The 19,938-nt window shown below is 55.0% G+C and overlaps 1 protein-coding gene and 1 pseudogene across 1 annotated transcript; one reads left to right on the forward strand and one right to left on the reverse strand.

The window, feature by feature from the left end:
• Nucleotides 1-342: 342 nt before the first annotated feature.
• On the reverse strand, nt 343-7,411 carry F12 (coagulation factor XII). The gene is made up of 14 exons (XM_054568025.1): nt 7,325-7,411; nt 6,896-6,959; nt 4,073-4,172; nt 3,852-3,922; nt 3,464-3,574; nt 3,204-3,335; nt 2,935-3,039; nt 2,625-2,790; nt 2,328-2,530; nt 2,018-2,225; nt 1,652-1,788; nt 1,409-1,558; nt 742-890; nt 343-651 (listed from the first exon to the last, which is right to left on the reverse strand). The coding sequence occupies exons 1-14, from the start codon at nt 7,379-7,381 to the stop codon at nt 484-486; spliced, it is 1,821 nt and encodes a 606-aa protein (XP_054424000.1). The 5' UTR covers nt 7,382-7,411; the 3' UTR covers nt 343-483.
• Nucleotides 7,412-16,371: 8,960 nt separating this feature from the next.
• Nucleotides 16,372-18,555, forward strand: LOC129066340 (ferritin heavy chain-like; annotated as a pseudogene).
• Nucleotides 18,556-19,938: the final 1,383 nt, after the last annotated feature.

Genomic DNA, 19,938 nt, shown 5'->3' on the forward strand with positions numbered 1-19,938 from the left:
CCATGGTTCTCAACCCCAGCTGCACATGTAATCACCCAGAGGGTTTTTAAAACATGCCCCTGCCCACACCCCATCCCTAGAGATGTGTGCTGACTTAATTGATCCGAGGTGGATCTTGGGCATAGGTTCCAAAAGCTCTCCAGACAATTGTGATGTACAGCTGAGGTTGAGGAGTTCTCCATAAACAAAGTATTAATGTTTCATGTGAGGAATGACGCGTGGAGTCACTGTGCACGGGGCTCGGTACACCGGGCTCAGTGAACGTCGGCTGGACACGCATCTAAATCTTGCATAAGATCTGCTCTCTGGGGGCTGTGGAGGGAGTTGTGCCTCTCACGCGTTGCCAAAAGCGCTTTATTGATTGTTTATGCCATGCCTGGCGCGGGGAGGGCGGCGCTGGAGCACCATCCTTGCCGTCCAGGATCGTGTCCGGCCACCTTCCCATTCCAGAGTCGCCGAGGCGGAAGACGCGTTCCCGGGCGGTCAGGAAGCGGTGTGCTCCCGGATCCACGGCAGGTAGTTGGCCACGTCGGTGTACACACCCGGCTTGTTGCGGGTGCCACAGCCCGAGCCCCAGCTGACGACGCCTCGCAGGACGAGCTGGCGCTCTGCGGTCTCCTCCTCACACACCAGCGGGCCCCCGGAGTCACCCTGGGTCGAGGACACAAGGCTCAGCGCCCTTGGCCTGGGGTCTGCGCTTGACGGGGTGGGGGCAGGGCGCCAAGCGGGCGGAGGGTTCACCTGGCACGCGTCCACGCCGCCCTCGGGGAAGCCGGCGCACAGCATGCCGGGGGCAAAGGCGGCGCCGTGCATGCTGGGGGAGGAGCAGCGCTCGCGGGGGATGAGCTGCACCTGCGCCTCCTGCAGAAAGCTGGCGTATTCCTCCGCCCCTGCGAGCCGAGAGCGTGTTCCTCACTCCCCTCCGGGTCCGCTCGCGGCGGGGCAGGGACCTGACCTGCTGGGCACCGGCCGCGCTCGCGGCAAGCCCGTGGGGGAGAGAGCTGCCGGTAACCCCATTTCATGGACCAGAAAGCGGAGGCCCGAGGCTGCGGGGCGGGGCGGGGCGGGGCTGGGCGGGGCTGGGCGGGGCGGGCAGCCCTGCGTCGGAAGCCCACGCCCCCTCCCGGCCAGGCCGCTCGGGCGCAGGGCCGGGTCCTGGTTAACCTTGCGGCCGGGCGCAAGTGGGAACCCAGAGAAGTGTGACTCTCCCCTGCCCCTTATTTGTTTGGGAGTCTCCAACAGCGAACCCGAGGCCCTGGGAGGAGCGGCTGCAGTAACGAGGGCTCGCACGTCCTCACAGCCCAGTAGGTGGGCGCCGCCTGTCCTTGGTGGTATCAAAGCGGCGGGCTTCCCTCCCTCCATCCCGGGGGCCAGAGGGCTCCCTCCCGCCCCCAGCGGCTCTGCCTACCCTCGAATTGGTGACCCCAACCGGCTACTTCACAGAGCACGGCCTCGGGTTCCGTGGGGTCGGAGGCGCTGCTCGGCAGGCAAACGGGCCGCACGGAGGGCGACAGGCGCGCGCAGCGGCCGTCCGCGCTCTCCTGCAGGCGCACCAACGCTAACCCGGGCGGAGAGGAGCGTGAGACCCCTCACGCCGGCCTCCGAGCCCTCTTCACAAGGCCCCTGATCCCCACGGGGCGCCCCCACGCACCCAGGTCGTGCTGGTAGGTGACAGGCGAAAAGGCCTCGTGCAGGTGGTACGTGCGCACGGGCAGTGTCTGGCACTGCTCACAGCTCTGGTTATGGCGGTCCTGGCCCAGCACCACAGTCAGCTCCTCGGGCGCCGGCCTGTGGACGTAGTGGGGAGAGGATGCGCGCTCAGAGCCGGCCCGGGCGGCCTGGAGGACCCGCCCACCCCTCTCCGGTTCCCGAGCCCCTTCCTGGGTTTCAGCTTCCTCCGGGGAAACTCTGGAGGGAAAAGCAGGGAGAACAGGGCAGGGGTTCGCGTGCCGCGCGGAAGCTAGGCCCAGGGGCAGGGAGCCGAGTCCCGAGCCGGCGCTGGGCAGGCGGTACTGGCCGGTTCTGCAGGCAGTGAGCCGCGGTCAGCACCCAGCAGGGGGCGATGAGGCTGCCGGCGCAGAAATTGTGGCCCCAGTACAGCGCGGCGATGTAAGGGTGCGCGCCGGGCAGCGCCACCAGTCCCCCGACGACACGGCTCAGTGAGGGCAGCCGTTTCCGGAGCCGCTGGCCACAGCCCACTGGTTCGGTCCTCGGCGGGCGCGAGACTGTGGAGGAGCTCGGGCTGAGGCCAGGGAAACCCACGAGTGGCTGGAACATAGTTCACCCGCGCCCCCTTTGCTTGGTCTTCCTGCCCCCTTCCTAACTACCTGCAGGCTTGAGCAGAGGTTTGGCAGTTGCTAAAACCAACGGCATAGTGTGGCCCAGGAGCTCGTGGCGGGGTTGGGGTGGAAGCGGGGACCGGGGCTTTGCGGGTGCTGGAGCTTGGCACCGTGGTAGGCTGCAATATTCCCAGCTCAGCCGGGCACCTCTCCGCACGAAACACCACGGGCGGGTGTCATTGTCCGGGTTCCTGGAAGCACCAGAGAGGACACTGTTAGAGCATGGGGAGCCTCGGAGGGACCTGAGGAGGAAGGGGTCACTCTGTCCTGCCCCACCCAGCGCACCGGCACAAGGCATGGTCGCCCAGTCCCCAGTTCAGTGCTTGCTCTGCCGTCAGGTTCCGGTAGGTGGCCTCCGAGGTCCACGGCTGACACTGTGCGTTCGAGACCGTGGTCCCAGCGGCACCTCGGTAGCTGATTCCTCTGCCTTCATAGCAGCTGGCCTCAAGGTCTGGGGAGACAGGAGGCTCCCTGCAGCCAACAGGTAGTATAGTCTCCCGCCCGGCTCTCAGCTCTCACTTTCCTCCCTCTTCCTCTCCATGAGCCCTCCCCTCGTGGGGGTGAGGCTTCTGCCTCCCGCTTGACCAGGACTCACCCACGTCGCAGATGTGTCCTCCATAGCCCTTGGGACAACGGCACAGGTGGTGGCCCTCCGCCTCTAGGCAGCGGCCCCCGTGGAGGCATGGGTTCTTGCGGCAGACTGGGAGAAGGAGCGCACTGAGCCACCTCTGGGCCCAAAAACCCCACGGAGAGCTCTCCACCTTCCATAGACTCACCACCCGGCCCTCTGCCAGCTTTTGCTCCCTTCTCCCGACCTCTGACCTTTGGTTCTCCTCCTGGCTGGTTTCCAACCAACCCACTCACCCTGGCTGGCCAGCGGCTTGCAGTGGGCTTGGGGACCCTGGCACTGGCACTTGGCCACACCTGCCGGCTCCAGCTTATGCCATGTTTCATTCTCATGGAAGAACTGGAAAAGCTGGGGCTCAAAGCACTTCTCTGGGAACAAGGTAAGGTGATGGTCTCAGGAGAGGCTGGGACCCTGCCAGGTCTCTGAGGGTCCTGGGACCTCCTCAGTAGGTGGGGGCTGCTCCTGTTCCCCAAACCACCCCCCAGCATCTCCTTACCTCTGTGGCAGTGCTTCCCGGTGAGGTGTTCTGGACAGAGGCAGTGGGGGCCCCTTCGAGTGTTCACACAGGTCCCTCCCTGCTGGCAGGGGTTGTGTTTGCTGCAGTGGTCTGAGACGCGGACACCGTGCAGGGAAGGGTGGGGAGCCCGAGTTAGACACATGGGGGCCAAGTCCATGCCCAAACCTGCTTGTCTTTTTACCTTGTTTCCAGCCTTAGTTTATCCGCATGCAAAATGGGGCTACCTCCTCCCCAAGCGTCTTCCCCTGGAGCAAGGAAGGGGCCGGGTGGGCCCAGAATCCCAGGTGTGTAGGGTCTGATGAGACCCAGGAGAATAACCAAGGGGGAGGAGAGGACCTTGGGCCACGCCAGGGGCTATGTGTGGCACCTTGCACTGTCTTGGGCTCCACGCAGTACGCCCATCGTTGGTCCTGCTCGAAGGTTGGGGTAGTAGCACACCTGGGGAAAGAGACAAGCTCCCTGCTCGCCTGTGCAACTGGCCCACCCTTCCCTGTCACAGCCTCCTCTCTCCAAGCAGATTCCTTAGGGAGAAGGGGGGCAGCGTCCATCTCCCCAGGCCCTGCTCCAACCCCTTCTGGGCCATCTTACCAGGGCCGCAGGCCAGGTCGGCCCTTGTGGGTGCATTTGTGGTACAGCTGCCGTTCGTACCGGAAGGGGAAGTGGCAGGGCTCTCCGGTGACAGTGAGAACTGCAGGGATAACACATTCTGATGGCACTCCTGTGCCCAGCCTCCCAGGCACCACCCTCAGAGTCTCATTGAAAAAGGATAGGCCCTCGGAAAAGATCGCTGTGCCCTCAGGCATCCTGCTTAAGAAATGGGGCCCTGGAGTCAGACAGCTGGAGCGGCTCCGACTCCAGCACCTGCGAGCTGTGTGGCCTCGCGCAAGCCAGCACCCCCTGCTTGAAAAGATTGCCTGACACACAGTAGGCGCTTCATAAATACTTGTTGAATGTGGAAGTCGCTTGGTCGCTCCGAGCCTCAGTCCCCTCCTCTGTAAGTGGCAATAATAGCAGAGTCAAGGAGCTGCCGTGTGGCACGACGGAGAGTTCTGGGGGCGGGCGGTGGCGGGGGTTGCACAAAGTGAGTGTTCTTAATGCCTGCGAATTGCTCACTTAGAAATGGTTAAGACAGTAAATCTTAGGTTTTGTGTATTTTATCGCTATAAAAAAAATTTAAATGATGCTGTATGTGTATTGACACAGAAAGGTACTCATCATTTTTAAAGAACAGCAAGTTACAAACAGCATGTCAGTATGGTCCTATTTTTGTACAAATACATGTACATATGCATTAAAAGGAAATGTAGAAGGACATTCTCAAAATTTTCAAGAGTGGTTTTTAGAAGATTGTGGATTATGGACGACTTTTTTCTCCTTTTGCATTGTTGTAATTTCTAAAGTTTTGGAGATATATATATAGATAGATATAGATATAGATATAGATATACATACACACACACACATGGCTATTATAATTTTAAAAATAGCACAGTCAAGCCTCATGGTTCACAGATTCTGCATTTGCGAATCTGCCTTCTCGCTAAAATTTATTTGTAAAACCCAAATCAGTTCTCCAGAGGCTTTCACGGTCATTCACAGACATGCACAGAATGGTAAAAATTTTGAGTCGACAGAGAAGCCCCCGTTCCCAGCTGAGGTCAAACCAGGTGACACTCCTTGTTTCAGCTCTCCTGCTCTAAACGTGTCCTCTTCGCAGTCTATGTGGCGCCACACTTTTCACATTTTGTGCTTTTGTTGTTGAAAATGGCCTCCATTGTGCCAGACTGCTATGTTCCGGGGCAAGCGGGCTGTGCTGTGCCTCACGGAGAGGACGAGAGGACGCGGGTCTTAGACGAGTGTCGTCCAGGCGTGAGTTACAGTGCCGCTGGCTGGGAGTTCAGTGTTAATCAGTCAACGATACACATTAAGCAAGGGGTCTTCAAACAGAACCTCACATAACACAAGGTTATATATCGACAGTTGACAGAAACTTTCTGACCAGAGACTCACAGGAACCCGACTCTATTTCTTCTAGGAGCCATGGTTCAGTGTAGCGAAGTCAGTGTTCACAGCGACTAACACAAATACCAAGAATTGTCTGCATCTGCTTAGAGGAGCATGCGAAGGCTGAGTGAGAAAGCGCCTGTGGAACCCTTGGCACGGAGTCTGGCGCGGAGTGCCTGCTCGCCGAGCTTTAGCTGCTCTTTTGCTGTTAAATGCACAGAGGCCCTTGCTGAAGGCCAAACCAGTGACAGGACAGTAAAGGAAGAGAGAGGGGTCTGAGATGGACTTTTTCAAAAACACTTTTTAATTCACTGATTTGAGAGAGAGAAACAATTTGTCTCTCCACTTATGATGCATTCATTGGTTGATTCTTGAATGTGCCCTGACCAAGGACCAAACCCCCAACCTTGGTGTATCGGGGCGATGCTCTAACCAGCTGAGATACCTGGCCAGGGCCTGAGATGGACTTTTAAGAGGCAAATGGGATGGACAGAGAGGAGGAGCTTCCTGGGTAGGTGGTTAGGCAAGGGCAGGGCACCAAGGCTGGATCAGACACGAGGGCAGGGAGCAGTTTGGCTGGGGGCAGGGCAATGAGGAGGGAAGGCTGAGGCGGTCAGAGCTGGGTGCTGGGCCGCAGAGCCACGCTGAGGGGCTAGGCCTGACCCCACCAGCCGGGCTCGCCAGGGCAGGGCCATCGGTTCCCAACTCCAGGTGAGCATTTAGCGCCCGGGAGAACAAAGGCAATGGGGAGCTATGGTGGGGTTTGAGGAGGGGGAGACGGCAGACACCCTTACCTCAAAGGGGGCTTAATTAGAAAAGCTAACGTATTTTAAGCATTGACCGGCACCTGACAATGCTCAGTGAGCTGAGTGCTTTCACATGGATTTAGGAGTCATTGCTCCTTCTCCACAACCCTAAGATGTTTATTCTAGCCAGCCTGGTCTTACAATTGGGGAAATTGGAGTTTGGAGAGATCAAGTCACTTGCTCAGAGGCATTTGGGCTCCAGAGCCCTGCTCTTGATCTTTCCTTGTCTATCAAGGACCCTGGCCTTTGTGTGGCATGACCAATGCCTGCAAGATGTATCGAGGAAAGGAAAAGAACAGGGGCGGCTGGAAACAGGAAAACTGGCAGGTGCTGGAGCGGGCCTTCACGTGCAGCCCAGCCCCGCCCAGCCCCGCCCCGCCCCGCCCGCCAGGAGCCTGCAGCGCATGCGCACTCTGGGCCCCAGCGCCCATTGGCACAGACCTGGCGCCCTGATCAGTGCCGGCCTGAATGCCAGCCAGATACCCTGGGGACAAGAGTGCGGTTGTGCCCAGGATCCCGCCCCTCGCTGACCATTGGCACACCCCCATCCACACTCATTCCCACCCGAGGGCATCCTACGAGGCAGAGCCGGGCTACTCACCGACGGCCTGTTCATCCGCCCTGCGCTTCTGCTTGTGCCCCTTGGGGCCTTTCCAAGGTGGAGTCTACAGGAGGAGGGGAGAGGACAGGGAATTTGCCTGGAAAGCCGTAGCCCGCCCCTGGTCCCATGCTGGTCCCCAGCTCCTTCTCACAGCCCAGAAATGCAGAGATTTCCTCGCAAGACCCGGACCGGTCCTCCCCCTCCCCGCCAGGGACCCTCTCCTCTAACAGCGCAGGCTGCACCCTCAGATCCACCGGCTCTGGCGTCTCTCTCCCGGGCCCGGGCCTCCAGGGCTGACCTTGCCTTTCCACACAGGCCCTCCCGTCACCCGACCAGCAGGGCACGGGCAGAGGCCGGGTTGCGACCGGGACCCCAGGGCCACCCCCCCCCCCCCCACAGCACAGCCCTGCAGGTTCCCGCAGCCCTCACCGGAAGCACCGGCTCCAGGCTCAGCAGCAGAGGCCCCAGGAGCAGCAGAGCCCTCATGGCGTCTGTCCGTGGCTTCGACCGCTCGCCCGCCCAGGAGTCCGGATCAATGGAACTGGCCAAAGGTCCCCGAGGTGTGGGAAGCGGGGGCTGGTCAAGCCGCCCTCCCAGGCCTGCGGGGGCACAGACCGCTGGTGGACAGCCAAGCAGAGCGACTTCCTTGGGAGGCGCCTTGCGAGCAGGGAGCTGGCAGCTGGGGGTCGGGGTAGAATGATGGGCTGGTTCCCTGTCTCTTTCCCAGACGCTGGGACTGGACTCAGGAAGAGGGACTTCTTGTCTTCCAGGTACCGTTCGGGGGAGGAGGCGAAGGAGACCCAAGAGAAGCTCCCTGCTGTCGGGATCTTGGAGTCCATTGGGAAGTGCATTCGTTTTCTGTTGCTGCCTCAAATGAACCACAAACTTCACAACTTAAAACAGCATCTATTTATGTGTTCACAGACTCATAGGGTGGAAGTCTGGCACTACGTGACCGGTTTTTCTGCTCAGGGTCCCACAACAGTGAGACCAGGGCTGAGTTCTCTGGAGGCTCTAGAGAAAACCCACTTCCAAGCTATTCAGATGGTTGGCAGAATTCAGTTCCTTGCATCCGCAGGACTGAGGTCGCTGTTTCTTCGCAGGCTGTCGGCCAGGGCCCACCTCAGCTCCTAGGAGGTGCCTGGATTTCCGGCCACGTGACCCCGACACCTTCCAAGCCGGCGGCAGAGGCTCCGCCACGTTGACTCTCTCTCACGCATTGACTCTCTACCGGGGGAGCATCGTTCCTTTTGAGAGCTGGCTGCCAGGCTGGGCTCACCAGGGGAACCTCCCTTTCTTAAAGTCAGCGGGTTTGGGACCTTAATTACAGTGGCAGCACTCTCCCATAGAAGCATCTAGATCAGTGTTTGGCTGAGTAACTGGGGGAGGTAAGCGTACAGCAGGGGTGGGCATCTTGGGGGCCATCTGAGAATTCTACCAACCACAGAAAGCAGACCCAAGAAAGTAAAGGATCCCACCAGAAAACGCTAAAACGAGGGGTGCTAAAATGTGCCTTTGGAGCACAAGGGAGGGAGGTGGGGTGAACAGGTGTTGTTTTTCCTACCCAGCATCCATTAACCTTGCTTCAGGAACGGCGCCCTCGTTTTTCCTTTGAGAACCACTCCTTCATTCCCTTGATGGGTCTCTAGAGCGGCCCGCTCTGCCCTTCATCCTAGGGCTGGGGGCGTGGCCTCGGGCTGACCAGTAAGATCCCTGCACCTGCAGGCCGCAGGGCGGGTGGGGTTGAGGGAGAAGCCCACACGAGTTTGTCTGGTGAGAGTCAGCTTTGGGACTTTCTCACCAGAGCTTTTGGGAAAGGGGTCCTCTCTTCCCGCTGGAGCCGCTAAGAGTGGGAGCCTGGAGACGTCGGCGGTCATCTCTGTCACTGCCTGGAGAAGGCCTGCCTGAGAGCGAAGTCTCACATAGCTGACAAGCAGAGCGAACAGGGAAGGAATGGCCAGGGACAATGTGGGAGGCAGCCTCCAAGGCGGTCCTCCGTGATCACAGCGCCTGTGACTCATGCCCTTGTGTCCCCACGCTGTTCAGTTGTCCCCACGCTGAGTCGGAGCTGTGCTGTGTCCAAGGGGATGCAGCAGAAGCGATCGTGTTTGACTTCCAAGCCCGGGTCATAAAGGCATGGCGGTTTCTGCCTCGGTCTCTCGGATCGCTCACTCTGGGGGAGGCCCGCAGCCGCGCCGGGGGGACCCCCAGGCAGCCCTGCCGAGAGGCCTGTGTGGGGAGACAGTGCCAGTCTGATGCCGTGAGAAGGGGCCGCCTTGGAAGTGGGCCCTGCAGCCCCAGGAGCGACCTCGAGCCGGGGCCGTCCCGCTGAGTTTGTTTTTATTAAGGCATAATTAACATACTATTTTTGCTCCTGAATTCCTGAACCTCAGCAACTGGGAGGAATGGTAATTGTTGATTGAAGCCATAAGTTTTAGGGTGGTTTGTTACCCAGCGTTTGACAACTAGTCCAGATGGATGGATCCCTGGTGACTTTGCTGGAGAGCCTGGACGCTAAAACCCGACCCTCAAGAATTCTTGGTAACCTGAACCAGTAAGGCCAATTTGAAGGGATTTCTGTTCCTCTCCTAAGAGAGTCCGGACTGATACAAAATAACCTGTGGGAAATGAAGTAGAGACAGAATGTAGCAGTTTCTTAGTTCTGCAGGAAGAGAGGCCAAGGAAGACTTCGGGGAACATAAACCCAGCCAGTGGAGGGCCAGAGAAGTAGGGGCACCTTTTCAACAATTGTTTTCAAAGGTAACAGAAAACGAAACCAGCTTTAGACAAGCTCATTACAGGGAAAGCGTCTTAGTCTGTTCCTGATTGTACCCGAGCACAGACTTGTGGCCCAGGGCAAGGCCCATGTTGGCTCCTCCTGCCTCGGAATGGAAGGGCCTTTGGAACGAACAGGTCTTCACGATGAGTAAGGGATCGGAGGCTGGGAGGAGGCTTCCAAGCAGACTGAGTAATGCAGCTTCCCAGAAGCCTGGATGCAGCATGCCAGTCGGGGAACGTGCTGAGTAAGCACAGGTTGCTTCGCTGGAAATGCAAGATGGGCTGTAATATCCTTTGGGGCTGAAGACGGACATTCGTGGTGATTTGGATGCTCAACATCTGTTACCCTTCCTCTTCCTCTTGTCCCCTAGTTTCTATTGTGTGGGTTAATCCTCACCCTTTGTGTGGTGAAAGGGTCATTTCTAATGACCGTCTCCCACTGTGGGAGCCTCCATGAACCAAGTCCTCCTCTCCCTATCATAGCAAAGCCAGAGGGGCCTGCTTAAAAAAAAAAACAAAAACAAAACCGTAGGCCACAATGGCATCACTTGTGCTAAAAGCCCATGATGCCAAACCTAGATTTAATACCTGATCTAATTGGAGCCTCATCCTCTCCCAGAAACATAATCAGCCAGTCCGGAATCTTCTGGCCAAGCACCGGTCACATAGGCCCTCACCATCCCCTATAGAAAGAAGAGGCAATCTTTGTAATAGAAACGCTTCCTCTTCTCTTTCCCCAAAGGAAAGATGTCCGGCCCAAAAATAATCCTTTCTTTTCTTTCACTAAGAGCTCCCTTGCCTACCCTCCTTCCTATAAAGTCCTTCTATTTTGTACAACCCCTTAGAGCATACTTCTCGTTGCTAGATGGGATGCTGCTCAACTCATGAATTGCTTCATAAAGCCAATTAGGTCTTCAAATGTGTTTGGTTGAATTTTTTTAATTGAAAAAAAAAATAGACCTAAACTTGGCCAGTGGGTGCTCTCCCCAGGGCCGTGAATCCTGAGCAGACCCCCCCAGGGCGGTGAGAGGAGCTGGAGGCCTGGCGCCGGCAGGACGCCTTGGAGAAACCAAGCTGATGTACGCAGTAAGGGCGCTCAGAGTCACCATGTCACGCCACAAGGGATCAGATAGAGAGGCTCCAGGAGCGGTGCATTCAGTGATCTGACAATGTCATCAAGAAATAACCCAAGATATTCTTTTTTCTTTTCTCTGGTCCTCAGTGTGCAAACCTTCAGGCTGATTCCCTCATAGTCACATTAGGGTTGCCACAGCTCCACAAATCACATAAACTTCAATGAGAAGACTTTTCCTTCCAATAAATCTTTTGAAATGAAGAAATCTACCACACAAAAATCCCAAGCAGCCCTCCACTCATAGCTCACTGGGCAGAGCTGGGTCACCTGACACCCCTAAACCAATCTCTGGTCAAGGTAAGAGATCTTCATAATTGGCTTAGTCCAGTGATTTTCAACCTTTTTTATCTCATGGCACACATAAACTAATTACTAAAATTCTGAAGCACACCAAAAATATGCGTTTTGCTGATCTGACAAAAAATAGATATAATTTTGATTCATTCACATCAGACAGCTAGCATTGTATTGGCAGTTGTCATTTTTTTTTTTTTTAATTTGACAGTCTATCGGAAAACAGGCCAGTGCAGCTAAGTAGTCAGGTATTGCATGTTTTAATCATTCTTGCAGCACACCGGCTGCAAATCGCTGACTTAATCGTGACTATGTAATGAAGCTGCCATAATGCCCCAAAGGACAGCTCGTTGGCCCTTTTTCAGGAGAGCTGCCCTGCTGGGGGAGGAAATACTTCCACGGGCCATGGCCCAGGGCCCCAAGCTCCAGGAGGACAGAAGCTCCTTTGTTCAGAACTTTGCACCCCATATCTCTTCACCTGGCTGTTGGTTTGTAATCTTTAATATCCTCTGTAATGAACTGGTAATCGAGTGAGTGAGAGTGAGTTTTCCTGAGTTCTGTGAGCCATTCCAGCAAATTAGTCAAACGCAAGGAGAGGAACCCTCCATAGGCAGTCGGTGAGAAGCCCAGGTAATAATTTGGACTTGTGGCTGGCCTGTGAAGGGGAGGGCAGCCTTGCGGGACTGAGCCCTTTACCTGCGGGATCTGGTGTCTGAGGACGGCTGGTCAGTGTGGGGAAGCCTCGGCACACTCGCGGGGATGGAGCCCAGGAACCCTTGCAGGCCCTCAGTGTTCCTTTGAGGAAGACCCTCCTCATCAATGCGGACAAAATAAAGATTACCTCAGCCCTGACCGGTGTGGCTCAGTGAGGTGGGCATTGTCACGCAAAGCAAAAGGTCACCAGTTCGATACCTGGTCAGGGAAACACGTCTGGGTTGCAGGTTCGATCACTAATCAATGTTTCTCTTGCACGTTGATGTTTCTCACCCTCTCTCCCTCCTCGTCTCCCCCAAAATAAATAAATAAATTAAATAAATAAATATTTAAAGAAAAAATGAAGATTACCCCAGTCCTCAGCTGGGGGTGGAGAGGGCATGTGATCCAGACGTAACAAGTCAGAACACGCTGCTTCTCTCTCCCCTCAGTGAGTGGTTCAAAATGAACACCTGACTCAAATCAAGCCCTTGAGGGGCACTCCCTGGATTTTTGCTGGAGTCATCAAGATAGAGGCTTTCTCTTTTTCTGTAAGTTGCCACGCGCTACGAGGTGAGCGGGCGCTGCTGGCCGCCTTCTTGAACATCTCAGAGGGAAGACCCGCCGGGCCACGCGGACCACACAGGTTAAAAGCAGGGTCAGGACCCGGGAAAGACAGATGCTGAGGGGCGCCATTTGAGACCTGGGGTCCCAAGGCGCTTCAAGTCAGAAGTGCCACCTACACTTTTCAGTTACGTGAACCAATACGTCTTGTTTTTTACTTAAGGCAATTTTAGTTGCAACCCAAAGTCCTAACTGATGCAAGAATTTATACATTGTTACCAGGAAGTTCCTAAAACCCAACCCCTCATGATCAGCTCCCTAAGTCAGTAGTTTAAAGAATAGGAAAATAATGACCTTAGAAGAAGGAACTAGAGGAAAGAAACAGCAATAAACTCGAATTGGGAAATCTTCAAATCCTATGCTGGCCGCAGGCCTCCTGCTTGACCGCGGGCCAGGGGCGCGCCCCCCCCCCCCCCCCCCCCCCGCCAGCCTTCACGGCCGCACCCCCCGCGGAGAGGGGCGCCCTCGCTGTCCATCCGGCCGCGCTGTCGACCTGCCCGAGTGGGAACGGAGTGGGAACGCTCCCAACGCGGCCGAGCCCGGCGTGTGCTCGGGGCTCCATCTCTAGACGTGTACAGACACTTTCCCGGGCGAACACTCTCCCCCTTCTCAGCAATTTCTACGCGCCTGCCCCATCCTCCCTGGGTCCCTGGGTCCCTTCCATCAGTCGCTGTGGACCAGAGCGGAGAGGCGCCATCCCCGTGCCCTGGCGCCTGCCTCCTACAGCCCCGGCAAGGGCCTGCCGGGTTGAGAAGCAGGAAGCCATCGAGTTCCTGCTCCCGGTGCCTGGGCTTCCGACCTGGTCCCCTCCAGCGGAGCCCTGGGGCAGAGCTGTCACGAGGTGGAACTGTCCTTCATTCCTCCTCTGTTGGTGGCACCGTTTTCCCTCCTCATTCAGGGCGTCCGTGGAAACTTTATACAAATGGGAGCCACTCCTTCCTCCAGACCAGTGCTGTCCGACAGGACTTTCTGTGATGAAGGAAATCCTCCCTCTCTGTGTTGTCCACTATGGTAGTCGCTGGGCACACATGGCTACTGCACACTCAAAAGGTGACTGTGTTTTCTTTTTATTTCATTTTCATTAATTTTGATTGAAATAGCTACATGTGGCTAGTGGCTGCCGCAGTGGACAGTGCAGCTCCAGGTGGCTGCAGAAAGGAGGCCAGCGAGCGGCTGACCTCACAGGGCAGCAAGAGGGAGGGGCCGCGAGAGACCGCGGGCAGGGGGGCTCCCGGGCCGCACCAAGCTGGGCCTTGGGAGGCCATGGGAGGGGCATCGGTTTTATTTTTAAGTGTAACGAGAAGTATATTAGCTATTTATTGCTGCTAATAAAAGATAACAAACTGTCCCCAAATGTAACAGCCCAAAAACCAAATATTTATTGTGCCATGGTTTTTGTGAATCAAGAACCTGGGCGCTGTTTAACGGGGTGCCTCTGGGTCAGCCCCTCCCAAGGCTGCAGTCGCCTCCCCGGGGGTAGGATCCACTTCCAAGTTCATTCACAAGGCCGTGGGCCTCAGGTCATCCTTGGCTGTTGGCCGGAGGCCTTAGCTCCCTGCTGTGCAGGCCGCTCCATGGGGCAGCTCACACATGCCAGCTGGCTTCCCTCAGGGCGAGCCGGCGAGGGGGCGAGAGTGGGAGCCTGAAATGGAAGCCACAGCCTTTTAGTAACCGAATCTCGAATCTCGGAGATGACGCTCCAACACTTTTGCTACATTCTTTTCATTAAAAGTGAGTCATAGGGTCCAGCCCATGGTCAAGGGATGGGCATCGCATGGGCGGGGGAGGGACACTGATGGGGGGGATCACGAGCCCGTCGGAGGGGCTGCCCACCCAGGAGGCCGGGGGAGGGTTCTGAGTAGGAGGCTGATAAGAGCAGGTTGATTGTTTTTAAAATAAGCAATGCAGTCTTGTGCTACAGGATGAATAGCCCAGTCCTGGCTGGTAGCTCAGCTGTTCAGAGCGCTGTCCCTAAGCCAAGGTTGCGGGTTTGACCTCCTGGCAGAGCGTGTACAAGCAGCAACCAGTGAAAGTGTCAGTACATGGAGAACAAATCAACATTTCTCTTTCTGTCTCTCTTCCTCTCTCTCTCTAAAAATCAATTAAAAAAAAAAAAAAAAAAAAGAGGGATTAGCCCTGGCTGGTATGGCTCACTGGATTGAGCACCGGCCTGTGAACCAATGGGTTGCCGGTTCAATTCCCAGTCAGGGCACATGCCTGGGTTGCAGGCCCGGTCCCCAGGAGGGGGCATGTGAGAAGCCACCATATATTGATGTTTTTCTCTCTCTCTTTCTCTTTCCCTTCCCCTCTATCTAAAAATAAATAAAATCTTTTAAAAAATGAATACAAAAAAAATAAATAAATTTTAAAAAGCGGGATTAAAAATCCAAAATGGTGTGTGCTGGGAAACCTCCCTCCCACGTGTGTCCCTGGCCACGTCGCCCCCCTTCCCAGAAGCAGTGTCCCTGGCCTCGCGTGTACTTGCGCACAGAGGCACGTCTGTCTGTGGTGGTCGTGAGTGCTGTTCACAAATACAACCGATAATATTATTACCAACAATAGTTATTCCAGGTAACTATTTCTGTGTTAAAAAAGAAAACACTCCCAACTTAGTGGCATAAAATCACAACTATTTTTATTATGCTCGTGGATATTGTCGGTCCTGAATTAGGCAGGACACAGCAGCGATGGCTTTGTCTTTCTGCCGCAAACGTCGCGGCCTTCAGCTGGGGACACTTCAACAGCGGGGGCTGGTTCCAAAGGCCAGGAGCTGGAGTCGTTGCCCAGGGGTTGGTTCCTCACTCGTACACATGGGGCACCTCCATGTGGCCTTTCCATTCCATCTGGGCTCATCATGTAATAGCTACTGATTCCGAGGGAACATTTCAAAAGAAGCTTCCGAGAGTGACCCCCACCAGGGAACCAGGCCGCGTGGCCTCTTCTGACCTGGCCTCAGACCTACGTGTGTCACTTCCTGCGGGTTCTCCTGACGACGGGGTCACTGTGGACGGGGAGGGCAGAGCCCACCTCTTGATGCGGGGATGGCAAGATCACACTGCAGAAGTGTCCGTGGGGTGGGAGTTTAGTGCTACACTCATCTTCGGAAAATATGATCTTCCCCAGGGGGGTTGCACCCAACACCCCTCTCGAGGCAGTTGTGGCTAAGTGGTTTGCCGTGGCCAATGAAATGCGAGCAGGAGGGACTTGCCTCACTTCCGGCTGCAAGCCTGAAAGGCCACAGGGGATTCATGTTTCCTTCCACCGGCTGCCCTCATAGAAGCACAAATTGAGATGGAGACCTCGTCACCACAGGTCCCTGACGGACGTCTCTGAGTGGAGGAGGCTCTCCCCTTCCCACAACCTACATTGGACACATGGGAACCTGAGAAGTAAACTTGGTTTAAGTCACTGCAGTTTAGAGATCATTCGTTACTACAGCACACACAGCTGGGTCACTACAGCATAACCGGGCGTATCCTGTTCTTCCCACAAAAGTGGCAGCCAAACCTACACTCTGCTCTGCCCTTTGTTTTTCTCTTTAACGGTTGATCTGGGGGATTGTTTATATTAGTGCAGGAAGAGCACCTGCGCACTTTTTTTTAAAGCTACATAGTATTCCTGTACCTGTAAGTCTCTATTAAGAAGGGAAAGGGCCAGGGCAAAGGACATGTACAAAGGACCCATGGTCAAGGACAATGGGCTGGGGATTGTCTTGGGGAGTGGGAGTTGGACAGGGCAGGGGAGAGGAACGTGGGAAAAAATGGGACAACTGTAACTGAACAACAAAAAAAGAAGAAGGAGAGTTAGTGCAGGGCAGTCTTGGCTGAAGGCAGCCACGGTTTCCCCCTTCGACAGCTCTTACACAGACCCAGCGCTCACCCCCATCCCGTGGGCCCCTCCGCCACTCCTCATGGCGCCCCTGCGAGCCCCAGAGCCCCCACTGCCCACCCAGATGGCTGTGCCCCCCTCCCAGGTGCACCGGAACCACCACCAGGACTCGCAGGCCGCCATCGACCTCCCGATGAGCCAGGAGTCCTCTGTCTCCTGTGCCTGCCTGTCCCTGTCCCACTGCTTTGTCTGCGAGGATGTGGCTTTTGAAGAGCTGTGCCCAGTGTCACAAGGAGCGGGAACATGCTGAGAAACTGACGAAGCCGCAGAGCCAGCAAGGAGGCCGAGCCTGCCTTCAGGATGTTGAGAGGCCAGGCTGCGGCGCCTGGGAGAGTGGGCTGAGCGCCACGGAGTGTGTGTGTTACACTTGGAGAGAAGTGTGAGTCAGTCACTAGAGGAATTGCACAAACTGACAAAAATGACCCCCATTTGTGTGACTTCCTTGAGACTCATTATCTGAATGAGCAGGCAAAATGCATCAAAGAATTGTGTGACCTGGTAACCAGCTTGCACAGGACAGGGGCCCCCCGTCGGGCGTGGCAGAGCATCTCCGTGATGAGCACACCCTGGGAGACGACGACAAGGACAGCTCGGCGGTGGGGTGGGGAGGCGGAGCCTGCCTTTCCTGGTCACCGAAGCAGTGCACGCACGCTGGGCATACCTTACCTCTTCTCTAAGCTGTATCAAGTCGTCTACTTATGCTCTTCCATTTGTACCACTCCTTCAAAAAAAAAGTAACTTGGTAAGCCCCTTTAAACAGGAGAATTAGTGCAGTTCATCTTTTTGGACAATGCCGCAAGGAATAACCCTGAATGTTCATTTCTTGTTTTGCTTGCGTGCTGTTACGCTGGTAGGATAGATTCCTAGAAACGTGCCTCTCAGAGGGTGGGTGGCAACTTCCCCTTTTAAAGACATAGCTTTGCCAGTAGGTGGAGAACGGGTCAAAGGGCCAAAACCTGAGGCTCGTGTGTGACACCTTCCCCTCTTCACCGTTGTCCATCGCCGCCTAGTCCTGTTTATCCCAGCCCCGCGGCCACCCCCAATCTGGCCACTTGTTTGCGGCGACTTTGGGCCACTGCCCCCGCACAGGATGCTGTCATTCCTCTCTCTAATGCTTCCTCCTAAAAGGCCTCTCGCAAGTTTTTTACTCAGGATACTTGGCTGCAAACAATGGAAGACAATTCTGGGTAACAGGCAGACGAGAAATTAATTGTATGTGTGCTCCTGGTGGTTGCTGAATCCTTGTGCCCCAGAAAGAGCCTGGCTTGACCACCTCCCCCTCCCTTCCCACTGCCTCCAAAGTGAATCCTAATTGGTCAGGCTGATGTCTTAATGTTAATCACTTGCTTTGGATACAAATACCTAATTGGAAGCCTTGAACACATGCATCAGCTACGAGGAAGCTTAGAGGAGAAATTCTGCTTCCCCTTTGATTTCCATAGTGGAAAGCATGGCCTGTCTCTGCATTTCATGGGCTTCCTCCTACAAAGGAGGGATACTTGGATGCTGGGCACCAAAACAACTAAGCCCCTGTCTCCCAGCCCACTCCCAGGTCGTCCAGAGTATGGCTCAGAGTAAGCAATCTGATCACACTGCTCCTGGCTTAAAACACTCTTGACAGCTTCCTGCTACCTAAAAAATAAAGTACAAATTCTTTACCTGGCTTCCAAAGACCTCCCTGGTCCTGCCCCCTCCAAGGCCTGGCCTCATTTCTTGCCCCCCATCCCCCTCCTGCCCGATCCAATGTGCACCCGAAACCCTAGCCCAGTGCTCTGCCCTCAGGGGCCAGATGCATGAGCCCTGACAGCCTCCCTCTGCAGAGCTTTAAATGTGCGCTGGCCCTTCGTCCAGAAGCCTCCCTCCCCACCCCAGTTACCGCTGAAACCTGTACATTCATTTAACTCTCAGGTCCCACTTGGACCCAACAGCCTTCGCTGGTGAGGTATCTGACCTCTGACCTCTGTCCTAGATGGGTTTCCCCTCTTTTAAGGTGCTTACCTTTACTCCCAAATGTGTCTTAGGTCCATGTACTTCTCTCCATATCAGCAATTTGTAACCAGTGTGTCACATGAATTTTGAAAACATGCACTACCTATTTAGTCAGGGGCACTGACCTCTTCTCCCTTAGACCGGAGTCCCCAGCCCCATGCTGTGGACCGGAACTGGTCTGAGGGTGTCAGGAACCCGGCCCCTCATCAGGAGGCGAGAAGCAGCCAGGGAGCGAAGCTTTGCTGGCATCACCGCCTGAGCTCTGCCTCCTGTCCGCCCCCCGCCGCCCCGCTCCCTGTTCGTGGAAAAATTGTTTTCTACAAAACCAGTCCAAAAAGGTTGCCAAAACCAGTCCAAGTGGAGCCAAAAAGGTTGGGGATCACTGCCGTGGACTGTCAAATTAAAAAATGAAGACAGCAAACACAATAGCCATCTAATGTAAATGAATCAAAATTATATCTATTTTTTTTGTAAGATCGGCAAAAAATATACTTTTTGGTGCGCCACAGAATTTTAGTTTATATGTGTGCCATGAGATGAAAAAAAAAAAGAGGAAAATCGCGGCTCCACATCCACGGTCAACCACCGCCCTGGTCCGAGCCGCTGTCACCTCTGCTCCGGCCCTGGAGCCTCCCAACCATCTCTCTGCGGTTGCTCTCAGCCCCCTTACAGCCCACCAGCTGGAATGATCTTTTTGAATATAAATCGGCCTCTCAAAGGCTCCACATTGCACAAGAAAAACAAACGCCTCACCATGGCCTGCAAAAGCCTTCCACAGTCTAGCTGATGTCCTTGCTTCTTCGTCTCCCGTCAGACCCTTGGGCTCTGCAGCTACGCGGGCCTTCCTCTTGAAAACATCAGACCTCCTCTAGGTTCGGAGGCCTTGCGCTTGCTGTTGTCCCTACTTAAACTCTTCTGCCAGATCTTTGTCATACTCTAAGACCGTTCCCCCTCACTGTTATTTTGTCTTGTCATAAAAAAAATAAAACAGCCAGTCATTTTACCAACAGGAGGAGTTTATTCAGAAATAGTAGAGAATTGCAGTTCAAGACAAACATGCTATGTCAAAATCATAGGCAAATCCAAAAAGCAAAGGAAAGGAACGTTATTTTATAGAGAAAAAGGAAGAAGTTCGGAGAGGTTGTTTAAGAGAAAAGTCCACTGGAGGAAAGGGAGAGTTTGGCATAAGAAAGAAAATCTTCCTTCCTCCCGCTGGGCTAGTAAAGTAACATCATCTTGCAAAGTGTGTCTCTTCCGGTTGAAGTTCCTTCCTTTTGGGGTCTGAATTAACCTCCAGTGCTAGTGCAAGAGACGATTCCCCCTTCTGGCATTGCGACTCCGTTTTAAATGAGATTCCTCTTTATTAATATTCAGTCTTAATAGCACTTATCATTCTCTGAGGCCATTCTACTTATTTATTTGCAGGACTACCATCTTTGTCCCCCTTCTAGCATATAAGCAAGAAACTTGGCTACTTTGCTGACACCACTGTATTCGCCAGCACCTAGCTCCCGTGCCTGGCAGAAAGTGGATGCTCTGTATTTTTGGATGAATGAATGGATAGGTAACAGAAGCCCAGCTGAATCCGGCTCTGCCTTACTCGCAAGCTGAACCGGGACTGGGCAGGCCTCTATTTCCTGGA

This window comes from Pteronotus mesoamericanus, unplaced genomic scaffold (assembly GCF_021234165.1).
Source record: "Pteronotus mesoamericanus isolate MK-2021 breed Mesoamerican mustached bat unplaced genomic scaffold, CSHL_Meso_final contig_2, whole genome shotgun sequence".
Lineage (NCBI taxonomy): Eukaryota > Metazoa > Chordata > Mammalia > Chiroptera > Mormoopidae > Pteronotus > Pteronotus mesoamericanus.

Excerpts from the sequence above, each read along its gene's own strand:
- F12 (XM_054568025.1), bottom strand. The coding sequence starts at position 7,381 with ATGAGGGCTCTGCTGCTCCTGGGGCCTCTGCTGCTGAGCCTGGAGCCG. Across the intron at positions 3,575-3,851 it reads GGAGCCCAAGACAGTGCAAG|ACCACTGCAGCAAACACAAC; the intron begins GTGCCACACATA and ends TCCGCGTCTCAG. Across the intron at positions 2,531-2,624 it reads GGCGACCATGCCTTGTGCCG|GAACCCGGACAATGACACCC; the intron begins GTGCGCTGGGTG and ends TGGTGCTTCCAG.